The 13,129-nt window shown below is 40.3% G+C and overlaps 1 protein-coding gene across 1 annotated transcript; it reads right to left on the bottom strand.

Annotated features, from left to right (window-relative positions):
- Window positions 1-3,041: 3,041 nt before the first annotated feature.
- socs4 (suppressor of cytokine signaling 4) lies at window positions 3,042-5,219 on the bottom strand. The gene is made up of 2 exons (XM_071912361.1): window positions 5,135-5,219; window positions 3,042-4,249 (listed from the first exon to the last, which is right to left on the bottom strand). The coding sequence occupies exon 2, from the start codon at window positions 4,227-4,229 to the stop codon at window positions 3,042-3,044; it is 1,188 nt and encodes a 395-aa protein (XP_071768462.1). The 5' UTR covers window positions 4,230-4,249; window positions 5,135-5,219.
- Between the last annotated feature and the right edge of the window lie 7,910 nt (window positions 5,220-13,129).

Genomic DNA, 13,129 nt, shown 5'->3' with positions numbered 1-13,129 from the left:
AAATGAATGCTCATGGATCCTCATGGATTTGCCTTTACTGGAATCACTAACAAGAGGAAAAGTGAATACACTGTAATTTGTTACAAAGATGGATTTCATGTGGTGTAATTATATACATCTCTTATTTATTCATTTATTTTACTATTTTATTGTTTTCTTATTATTATTTTGCATTCTTCTTCTTCTTGCTCTCCTTCCTCTCATGATTCATATGATGACTCAGTAACCTTTACTCTGAGGACATTTTTAATTTGTACTTTTACTTCAGTAGATTTGTACACCTTTTTTTACTTCTACTTAATGAAAATAAGTAAAATATCAGCAAAGTAACAGTACTGCTACTTGAGTAGAACAGTCTAGTACTCTTTCCACCGCTGTCATTTAAAATTAAAAGTGTTCAGTGGGAAGTTAAGAGACAGAGCAACAAAATTGCCTGATTTCCACAGACTTGATAACAGGGTTTTTACTGATACTTAAGTAAAATATCAGTAAAGCAACAGTACTTCTACTTGAGTAGGATATTCTAGTCTTTCCACCATTCCACCTAAAAGAGCCGGAGAAGAGGGCGAGAGAGCAAAGTGATGCCCAGAAACAATTATTCACTCATGCTATTCATTTAATTATTTACTTCATGCGAGTAGCTTTTAATATACAGCACCTCTTGACTGTTTCCAAGGCCGGCCTCGACCCGACTGTCCGCTGCCTGGAGGAGAGGCGTCTCAGGGGATAATTTGATTAGAGCAACAGGAAATACTCTGCTGCCAGACAGCTGTGTGTCTAAATATTACATCACTGAAATCTAATAGTCCAGAATCAGTGTGTGAAGGTGCATGTGTGTGTGTGTGTGCGTGTGTGTGTGTGAAACAAATAGACTACATCTATCAGCCAAATAATATTATTCCCAGTGCCCTTTGTGTATGTGCTTGTGTGTGTGTGTGTGTGTGTGTGTGTGTGTGTGCCTGCTATAACTGAAGTATGGGTTTCAGATATAGGCTACATGATCAGATGAGGTCGGCCTGCTCTAACTCAAGACGTAAAAACTACTGTTTCATTTCTCAGATTTGGATATCAGATATATTCTAAATATAGTGTAATGCTAGATATCATTTCTGAGCTTCTGAAAATGCGCTCACTAACCAGATCATACAAGACGTCATTAATATTTCATGTATGTGGTTCGGGAAAATCAATATGTGTGGCTCCTGACTCTGTCCATTGACTGAAACTGTGCACTGACGAGTGGAGGGCAGTGTCGCTGTCCGAGGGATCAAACCTTAACAACCAAAGTCCAAACTAAAGAGGATTTCCATGAAATTTAAGACTGATATATCCATTTCTGAGGAAGAATACGGCTGCAACTACAAACCGATCCATTTACTCAAGCATGTAGTACTGAAATACTGACACATGGTTAGCAGTGAGGTAGAAAATAACATGTTATGAAAAGATTAATGGCTGTATAGGCCTAATAGATATTCCATGTGCTGTTTTGTATGCGTACAACAAATACTAGCTGCTGTAGGGCAGATATTGCTTTACACAGCCACTCAGAGAGAGAGGGGTTGAATGACAGATGAGAATCTGAATTCCACCTCAGTTAGGGGTAAATTGTCTTTTTTATGTCCTTATCTTTTCATTTTCTCTGCTGCAGCGCTGGCATTTAGAGGTGTCCTTTGCAGAGAGCGGGGTGAATTGTTTTCAGAGCGATACTTCAAAAGGAGCATTTTCCATACCATTAGCCTGTCTAAGTATGACACAACCCATAGCTGCAGCACAGGCATGGGTAAGCATGACTTGTACTGCACCATTAAGTCGGTCTGATTTGGCACAAAGTGTCTGAAGGAAATGACAAGGCCTGAAAAACAGTCGTGCGACAGAGGCAGTGTAAATGGCATTTATTGGTTTGTGTGATGAATACAATATATGCCTACCCAGAGGTGAAATCACAGTGATCCCAATAGTGCTTAGTCCTACACTGTATAGCACTACACCATGTAAACAATATTCAAAAAGCAATACTTGATGCTGAAATACCATTTTCAGAGGTGCTTTCAGTTAATATCAGATGATGAAGAAGCAGCTGAACAGAGTGAGAAGGTAAGCATTAGCAGACAAAGAAGTCTCTCTAAAGCTTTGATAAATGCACTTGTATCGCCATCTTGTGGTTGTATAGAAAAAGGCAGCTCACATCAAATCAGTTCAGTTTAGTCTGTATATATAGGAAGCTCACCATTGTGTGTACAAAACCGAATTACTGAAAGAGGTGAAGAGTACAGGGATGAACATGACTCTTACATCATTATCTGAGAAAGTTTTAAACCAGTTAGATACTGTAAGTTATCGCTAATCTCTCTCTCTTTCTCTCCCATATTGATTGTTAGTCCAGTTCTTTCACCCATCTAGGTAAGTAGATAAAAGTGTCAGTTCTTAACAAGCACACACTTCCTCCTTGTCTTCTGCATGTCTGCCTCAACTTTCCCACAAAGAGGTAAACATGGTCAAGTAATCCATCAGTCTTTGGAAAGAGATGTGGTCAGTTTGTATTTTACGGTTAGTTACAGTCTTAAAGTGTTCAGCGGATATGGCAAAGGTTGGAAAGTCTAAGTTTGAGAAAAGTCCGCCCCACCTCACCCTTAGGAGGGAAGAGGTCTAAATCCTTCACTTCATTGGAGAAGTAATGAAGAAGAAAGAAAGTCAGGACATTATTGGGTTGGTTGGAGATCGTCCGGTTATGTGCAGGACGGGGCTGGGAGGGCAGACATGACAGACATAGAAAACCAAAGCCAACTTGTGTTTTCAGAGAAGGCTGATGCTTGTTCGTAGGTTGGCTTGGTCTCTTTCTTGATGCATCAAGATCAATAAACCTCTTCAAATACAGTTGTTGTTTGCCTGCTGTCCGGCTCTGCACCTTCCAGAATTCAATAATTCCCAACAGCAAAGCTATTGGGGGTTCAATGGCAGTACTTTTGCCTCCTTGCTAATGGGATCTGTCTCTTTAGTTTGTCCCATGTTGGCCATGGTATGAAGCCTGCTTTGGAGTGCTACACAGCGCAGGCCCCATTACACTTGATGTGGTACTGCCGGAGGTAGTCTCTGAGCTGAGGTGGCAGCGGCAGGCTCTCGATGCCCTGGTAGGTGGTGCTGCTGCAGATCACGGCCCTGCACAGGTGCTGCAGGGAGAAGGGGAAGGTCCTGGGAAGCGGCCGGGACAGGAGGGGCTCAAAGAAGAGGCAGGTGGCCGGGTCGCTGTAGTGCCTCAGAAGCCCCGTCACACTGGGGTCCCGGTACATGCACGGGTCGCGTCCATCAAAGCTGAAGCGCTTGCCGTTCTGCTCGATGCGGGCGTGCAGGGAGCGGCTGTAGCGCCGGAAGCTGACCGAGAAGAGGAACTCGTCCTGGGCGGAGTCTCGGAGCAGGAAGGTGCCCTCCGGTTGGCCCTCTAGAAGCTCCTCTGCCTCGAAGCGGTTCAGCACCCCCCAGTAGCAGGGGCTGTTGTTGATCTGGAGGAGGTCCGGGACCAGGATGTAGTCGGTGTGGCCGCAGCTGCCCTCTGCTCCCCCGTGGGGACGGGAAGGGTCCCAGTCCTCCAGGCTGGTGCTTCCAGGCCCAGGGGAGCAGCTGATGTCCTCCCAGGAGAGGGGTGTTGGCGGCGGGGAGGAAGAAGAGGATGAGACACTGGGCTTGAGGGGAGCCTCCAGGCCCTTGATGGCACTCGGGTGGGTGGAGTGTTTTTTAATAAGGTGCCAACAGTGGGCCAGTTCAGACTTGGGCGAGAAGGGGCACTTGTCCTGCATGAGCTCCGAGACGTGGATCTTGCGTTTGGACCAGAGGAGCACCGAGAAGGGCCGCGAGGAGCCGGGGGGGTGGTGGTGGTGATGATGGTGGTGATGGTGAGAGCGGAGAGGGAAGCACTGGCCCACGGCATCCTGGAACTTCTGCCGCAGGGAGCGCCGAGACAAGGCCTTCCGACATGCCACATCGATGTCTGCAGACGTCAACGCGTCCCCCAGAGTGCTGCAGCTACACTTCCTCTCTCTGCGTCGCCTCGGACAGGAAGTAGACCGGACACCCAGCTCCTCCATCCCCTCCGCCTCCGGTCCTCCAGGACCCGGCTCAGTGCGGGAGCTCCGGGAGCGTTTCTTCCCCCGCCAAACATAGCTATCGGCGCTCCAACTGCGGATGCCACATTTGGGACGGGTGTCCGAGCCCCGCGACTTCTTCTCTGACATGGCGGCTTCCTCTTCCTACTCTGTGACACATTCAAAAACAGACAAGTCTAAGTCATGACAGGATCAGGACCATGTCTCAAAAGAAATGAAAAAGTAGCTTATTGTTAAAAATAGATTATCAGTAGCCTTTTTATAGAGTTGAATTTCTATGTGCATGAGACAAAGGGAGGCAGGAAAAAAAGGCACAGAGTTGTACCTTTTGTCACTGTTACAAATGTAAAGCCACAGTGACAAAAGGTACAACTCTCTACCTTTTTTTCCTGTACTCTTACCACAAAGAGTTCTACATAGTACCAGAAAAGAATGGGTCTACATAAGACATTTATGGCTCTGTAAAGAACCCTTTGAGAATTCCTCAAGAACTTTTTAAGGGTTCTTTTCTGGTTTGCCAGTTTTTTTTATTTCAAGGGTTCTTTGAGTCATTACTTTTCTACCCTAAACAGAAAACAAAGAACCCTGGAAGACCCTTCCTTATTCTGTGTGTGCAGCACCATTGTGGAATTATTTGTTTCAGGACTAATAGATGTGGAGTTCCTGTGATTTATTTATTTATTTTTGTTTTTGTTATGGTCATTGCCAAATGCAATAAATTAAATTTAGAGCAGCAAGTGGAAGAAAATGGATCAGTTTCCGTGAAACAGGAGAAATTGGTTTAACATTCAACCAGCCAATAGACTCTTAATGCATCATTCTCAGATAGTTCAAGAAGGAAGTTTTGTTATCCTGTAGTCTAGGTTTTTATTTTCATTTGTACTTTGTAACAGTTTACAGAGACAGTGACTGACTATAACCTCATTAACTTGAACAGACTTTGAACACCAGCAGATTTAATTAAATAGACTAGTAATAATTCTCTATTGTTATCAACTGTTTGAAGATTACTGTAATGCAAGAGCATCTCTTACCTTCCAAACAGTTTCAAAAGGACAGCTCCATATCCATGTTATTACCAGGCGTTCGCTGTGCGTTAGCAGACATGCAAGACCAGCCTGCAGCGTTTCCAGCTCCAACAGACTGCAGACTGTTCCGCTTCCTATATAATTATGATGCCAAATCCCCGAGGGAGCAGCAGTTTCCTCTCAGCCAGGGTCGGGTCTGAATGAAGGGAGGGAGGGAGGGGGGGGGAGGGGGGGGGTTGTCTCAGGTTAATGGCAGTGAGACATCCTCTCCTCTCCCTTACATCTCCTCATTGACGAATTCCATTTCCAAAAACAGAGATAAGATATCTGTATCCAGACCAGCCGGAGAGAGCTTTTTCATTCACAAAATGAATTATTCCTGGTCGTAATTCTATTTGTGCATGTCGACTTGTGTCATTTTAATTTGATCAAAAACCCATAGCTTCACCTAAAGCGTTAGAGCACATTTCATGGGGAGTTTTAAGATAATAATCTATATCTGTGGGAGACACCAAGCTAAACCAGATCATTCCTCAGATTTACTAATAGCCTGCACAGTCTTACACATTAGCTGCTTAGCTGTCTGGCTAATTAACTATTCAGCCCTGTAGAGGAAACAACCAAGCATTTAAAAAGCTTCTCTTATTGATTGGATAACCTTTGAGTTTCCCAGTTAAAACTTCCAGCAAGTGCTGAAAGGACTCATCTGTCAAGGTGATGTCATGCTCACTGTGTCTGAGCAGCCTGCTGCTTCTGCATGACATTTTGCAAGATCTATAATTCATGAAACAAATAGACTACATCTATCAGCCAAATAATATTACTCCCAGTGCCCTTGGTGTATGTGTGTGTGTGTGTGTGTGTGTGTGTGTGTGTGTGTGTGTGTGTGTGCGCTTGCAGCTCTAACAGATAAAGGATAGCCATCAATAAAATGCCTGACATCTCAGATAATGTAGTGACACTCAACTTCCTCTTAACTGAATATTTAATGCTCTTCACATTATCACACAGCCCAGCAGGGCGATAACACCACATGTTCTGGCACACAACCAGGTCAATTTATCTGACTCTACACTACATTCATGTGGCTTAGACTTAAAAACAAAACTCAGCAGGCCATCCGGTCTTTAGTTACCAAGGTTCGGTCGCCTCTGGAAATAATTATGAAGTCAGATAAGTTAGGAAATGTGCATTAAATCCATTTCTGTATTTCTTAAGGACTTTTCTCCTCACCTCCACCTGTTCAAAATGTTGGTATGATAAGATAGAAGTGTAATAGGACAAGTCAATGTGGTTTGGGTGATTTGCTCTTTCAAACTCCTTTTTCCATCATTTTAACTTATTCATATCAAGAATCCATGAAGCTGTAACTGAAATTCCTAAAAAGTAATGCGTAAAGAGTAAAATAGACCAAAAGCTTATTTTCTATGTATCGACAAGTCCAAGTTTTCAAGAACAATCACATATTTAACTGTAGATTATATATGGGGTGGGGTGGGGGGTGGGGGTGGGGGGGATCCTCGCAACATTCCCTTTGTTAAATTCAGTGTAAATATAAAGTTATAGTTGCTTCATATTTGTAATCTGATTACATAATCGGAGGATTACAGTTACTACCCATTCACAGATTCTCAGAAACTCCCCATTTACCGCTCACTCAACCTCTCCATTGAACCAAAGCCCAAATTGATTCAGCAGAATAATGGAGTAGAGAAAAACGCACACACACACACACACACACACACACACACACACACACACAAACTGTCAATGGAAACAGGTCAATAGTGTGCGGATGCCAACGGTGTGCATGAGCTCCACAAACACAAACACACACACACACACACACACACAGAAAGAGAGGGAGAGAGAGAGAGAGAGAGAGAGAGGTCAGGTGAAACATTGATTAGAAGACAAAAGGCTGATTGGAAGTGGCAGGAAAATGGACTCAAACCAACTTCATTTACTGACTGTAACGGGTTTAAAGTTTGCAGGAATTGGTTCTACTCTCTGTTTTCTTCAGTCACAACTGTCTTTACAGTTGTCGTCAAATTTCATGCAAAACTTTTCTAAACAACCAGCAGGTAAAGTAACAGCCAGAGAGACAGCTGAGTGAGTCAAAACTGATAAAATCTCTGATAAAAAATAGAATCAATTCAGAATCAAGTTGCACAGATCCATGTACAAAAATACAATGGAATGCATCCAGAATAAATAAGTAAATAAACAAATAACTGAAATATAAAATTATAACTGAACAAATAAAACATATAAAAAAGATAAAGTATAACAATAATAATAATAATAATAATAATAATAATAATTATTATTATTATTATCTTTATTTGTATAGCACCTTTCATACACAACATGCAGCCCAGACTGCTTTACATCAATAGAAGGCAAATAAATTAAAAAAATATATAAAAAAAGCAAAATGCATTGCATTAAAAGACTGAAATCAAGTAAAATTAGAATCATAAGAATATGCAAATAAAAGAAAATAGACAAGGTGAACTGCATTAAAAGAAACAGTTAATAATAATGACAATAAGAATAATAATAATAATAATAATAATAATAATAATAACAATAGAAGCACTACAATAAAATCTGAAATTAAAAATATATATATATATATGCACACACACATCCATACGTAATTCCACATATAAAAACATAACCTACCTGTTCCTACCTATACACTTGACATTGCCAGTCTTATAAAGTGGGAAGATTTGTTTAGGGAGTGCTGAGTCCAGTCCAATCGGCCCATTAACTGGCCCCAGTGCATCATGGGACGCGGGGGCCGGACCAGGCGCTGGTATGGTATCAGGCCGACATTACAGATCCATCGATCTGATGAGCATTTATGAATAATTGATGCAGCTGAATGGATGGGAAGTGTAGCTTTAGCTCTGCTTGTGTTTTTATGTCAGCGCTGGCCAGTTTTCATTTTCATTTATGCAGTGAAGACACACAAGGCTGTTACACTTCTTTTAACGGTTTGACTCCATTTTCAAACTGAGGAAACAGCATTTTGATGGTGTTTTGCTTCTGTAAATTAATGTATTTCTAGTTGAAACAGGATGTTAGGCAGGACGGAACACAGGGAGGAACCGCTCAAAAGTGTTTAAAAGCTCAAAAGTGTTTAAAAGCTTAAAAATGCCTTGCTCATAATCTTGAGCTTCACAAAATCTGGATTCTTTCTGGAAAACTTTTGTGTTTAACCCGGTTTCCCTCAACCTGCCTCTTCTGCTTCTACTGCAGTTAGTGATTTCCTATGTTTCCCAGGATGCCTTGCAACAACCCCCAGAGATGATCAATGTGTTCTGCATGATATTTCATGAGAAGTTCTGCACCCGTGATCTATGCATGGCCAGCTGCCACCTACTGTACCACTGCACTAAAACCACTTGATACAAGCAAGGTCACCAATATCCTCAAACAGCGTTTTAGGGTATTTTTCCTCATTAACTATGCATGCTGTCGACCAATCAGAGCGTTCATTGCAACCTGGGTGTATGTGACATCATTTACACCAGCAAGTAGATTGGAATTCTAAAAATGTTTGATTCTGTTGTTTTTCAAGGACGTTAGTCAAATGTCCACAGTGCTGACAGTTATAATCATTTGCGTAACTTTACATTAACAGGTGCTTCGTTAAATTATACCATGAAATTGACAAATGTAAATAGAGGAGACAGACTCTACAGGACCCCCACTACAAGCCATTATAGCAGATAGTGAATTGATAAATAAATTCCATGATAAAGACAACCCTTGGATAAAAGTAACACTAAGAATATGGCAGAAGATAGTTAAAAACCATAACCTGAAGGGTGCAGAGAAGATACTGCGGTGGTGTGCGTATGATGCTGATTTTAAGCCAAATAGGACAGACTCTAGATTCAAAACATGGAGGAGTACAGGGGTAACTGCATACTGTTGTTTAATACAAAAGGGAGTGGTAAAAAGTTTTTAAATGTGTAAGAGGGAATATGAATTGGAGAACAAAGACTTCTTCAGATACTTACAGATACGGCATCGGTTGAATGAGATCATGGCTGAGGGATCAGGAAAATTGGGCAGTGACATGCTGAATGTTTTTGTGACAGCCTATGTATCTGGGAGTGGACGTGGACTGATATCAAAATTATACAAAAATTTACAGAACTCCTCAAACTCAAACACTCAGCATGTTAAAAGTAAATGGGAAAGAGAAGGAGGAGTGCAAATATCTGAAGAAGAATGGGAGAATATTTGTAAACTACAGTGGAAAACTACTCACTCACATAGCTGGAGGGAATTTGGATGGAAAAGTACCATGAGATTCTTTATAACTCCTGCTCAAAAGAGATATCAAGGTGCTGGTACAAATTGTTGGAGGTTATGTGGCTCAACCGTAGCCAATCATTACCACATATTCTGGGGTTGCCCGACACTGACACCCTTTTGGCGAGAAGTTCATAAATGTTTGGAAACTGTATTTCAAATAATTATTCCATTTGACTTTTTCACATTGTATTTGGGAGAGGTAGAACTGCATATTCAATCTGCAGCAGATAAATATTTAATGAGGATTTTACTAGTGGGAGGGAAGAAGGCCATGACTAAAAAGTGGTTACAACCAGATGCTCCAACACTAGATGATTGGTATAAAATTATACACGATATTTACATCATGGAAAGACTGACATTTTCTATAAAGATGCAATCGGAGAAATTTCTGAGATGGTGGACAAAATGGGTCGGGTATATCGGTCCACGGAGACCAGACTTGCTTTAATTATCCTTCTATAAAATATTGAATCTACAGGATTGCCAAATAGATCGGGTTGTGAGTGTACCTTTATGAATGGATGGGCGAGAGTGACAGCTTCTTTGTTCATTTGTTCAGTTGCTTTTTGGTTCAGAAATGTATACATCTGTTTAGAATATAATTAAAAAATGACAGGGAAAGCAGAAGCTGAAAGGTCAGTATTATTGAAACATGTCTTGGACTACTCAATGATACTTGTGCAGTGTATTCTGTATGCGTATGTAGATGTGTGTAATATCTGAATGTACTGAATCTGACATGAATATTCACTGTGTATGATCTCCCTGATTTAAAAAAATAAAATTATAAAAAAAAAAGAAATTGACAAATGCAATTCTCACTACACTGGTCCTTTAAAATCTGTGTTGTTAGTTTTAATCTAAATGATTAAACCCTCTCTGTGCTTCTGTGCCTCTGTCCCACCCATCTGCCTTCCCCTAACCCCCGTGATGCTGCTGCTGTGTGTGTGTGTGTGTGTGTGTGTGTGTGTGTGTGTGTGTGTGTGTGTATGATCATGTGAATTACAGAGATGGTAAATTGAATCAGCAGGGAGTCTCTGGCTCCACTGCTCTCAGTTGTTTCCATTGATCTGTATCAGAAGACCGTCTCATTACATAAAGGAAGATTCCACCATTTCTGTCCTGCAGCAACAACCGAGCTGTGGGACTTTTTGTCTTGAAACTGTGGAAGTGTCAGATTGAAATGTAGCTTCAGTGGAGATTCTTTGCCTAGACTTTTTATAGTTTTTTTTTTATATATATATAGTTTAGGCTTTAGTTTATGCATCCAGATATCTAGGTTGAAGGCTAGACTATCAGTGTCTGGGAAATTATTTGTTAATGTAAATAAAGAAGTAATACTTTATTTATACAGCACCTACATTGTGTGACAGTGTAAAGTAGTAAAACATGATTGGCAAAATGGTAAAACACAGAGAATATAGTACAATATACACCCTGAGAGACATGATTAGGATATCTCAGGGTTCAGGGGGCAATTCATGAATAAACTCATCACTTCCAGTTCAACTGAGGAACTGGAAAAACCTACAGGAGACAGAACTGGAAATGAATTGGAATTTCAGGATGTTGAATTTAATTTAATGAAATTAAGTGAAATTCCATGTGTTTTTGTTTTTTCTTACCACTTATCTGAGATTAAACATAGTGTTATATATTATCAATACTGAATATCATAAAATGTTAAAGGAACCTTTCAGGTGTTTTAAGTTTTGTTGATATTAGTCTTTGCTTTGGGGCAATAGCACAGCTGTAGTGGTGGTTCTCACAGTTAGGCATTAATATGCACCTGTGTGCCTGGTTTGGTGTAGTTGGATGGCGGGAGGGGCAACAGTTCTTAACCCAGATCAAGAAAACACAAAGGCAAAAAACAACACAAGAACTATAAGACAACATTACCCAAGATTCAAGAAATCACATGTTGAACACAGCAAGAATCATCAGTCTATATACAATAAGGTTAGTGTTTGTTAGTGGGAGTAAAGAACCAAACTCATCATCACTGGCTCGGCTAATAGCAGCAAACTTTTGGACGGTTAGACTGTAGCCAATTTGTCACTATAGGTGGTATTTGATGCAGAACATGACTGGTAATCCATACATTATGATTGAATGTATTTGATGTATTTGTCTTTTATTTGATTCATAATGCTTGATTTATAATGTTTAGCGAGTCAAGACAAACTCTCTTAGAATTGATTGATTGATTGATTTTATTTATGGATTAGTAAACAAAAAACAAAACAAAGAAATCCAAAGGATAACATGTTAAAGTGAAAAACACTTATTTCCAACATGGTCCCAAGATGTTAAAAAGACAAAGAAAAACACAAGGAAGCACAAGACATTGAACATAAAAACTAAACAAACACAATCCTAAAAAAACAAAAACACATCACCACCATTACAAGATAAAAAATAACTCCTACATCAGAAAAACAAGGACAGCTAAAGTAACAATGTCATTGCAGATTTCATTATAAATCTGTTACCCTGTTCCATAAAAAAGTCCTAACCTGACTTCTATAAGCCCCTCTCATATTTAAAAACTTGACGTGTAACGGAAGGCTGTTCCACAACATGGCACCAGTATAAAAAAAGGAACTTCTAGCTACATTATTCACTCGAGGCACTTGACATGAACGCACACTGGCCCTGGTATTATAGTTATGCTGAGTATGGACCATTGTTATCTGAGAACACAAGTACTGAGGAGCATACCCATTGATAATATTGTACATATGATGCAGCTTCTGTTGTTCTACTCTGAGCTGTACTGGCAGCAGTCCTACCCTTCTGAATTCATCACTACCAACATGAGTTCGAGGGGATGCATTTAATAAATACCGAATAATATTATTTTGCATCACCTGCAGTTTGTTCCTGAGTTTAGCTGTCAAACCACTGTACCAAGCAGAGCATGCATAATCGAAATGACACTGTATCAATGATGACACGAGAAGTTTCTTAACAGAAAAGTCGAAAAGCCTTGTTCTGCGAAACAGGAACTTGAGTTTGCTGGCACACTTAGATAATATTTTAGCAGCAATATATTCACAGGAGAGTGACTGCTCCAATATTATTCCTAAATATGAGACATTTGTCTGAGATACAATTTCAGCTCCATTACAAAAGACTTTCAACGTATTTGTTCTTGACAGCTTCTTCTTAGTTCCAAACAGGATTGACTCGGTTTTGCCCAAATGTATTGAGAGCTTGTTATCTATGAGCCACTCTCTTACACTTTCTAATTCATTACTAAGAGTGTTTTCAATCTCACTGACATTATTCCCAGATACCAGTAATGCAGAATCATCAGCATACAATAAAAGCTTGCATTTCACAGCCGCTGGCATATCATTTATATACATAAGAAATAAAAGAGGCCCTAAAATAGAGCCTTGCGGCACCCCACATGTAATATCCTGAGGTTCTGATATAACCCCTTCAACATCACAGACTTGAGTTCTTCCTGTAAGGTAAGAAGTGAACCATTTTACAGCAGTATGTCTAAAACCCATGCACTGTAGTTTTGATAACAGTATAGTATGATTCACTGTGTCAAAGGCTTTTTGCAAATCAAGCAAGATCATGCCAACATACTTTCCTTCATCAAAGTTTTGTCTAATAAAGTCAAACAGATGAATAAGACAGGTTTCA

This window comes from Centroberyx gerrardi, chromosome 1 (assembly GCF_048128805.1).
Source record: "Centroberyx gerrardi isolate f3 chromosome 1, fCenGer3.hap1.cur.20231027, whole genome shotgun sequence".
Classification (NCBI taxonomy): domain Eukaryota; kingdom Metazoa; phylum Chordata; class Actinopteri; order Beryciformes; family Berycidae; genus Centroberyx; species Centroberyx gerrardi.
This window is presented reverse-complemented; position numbering and strand designations above follow the sequence as displayed.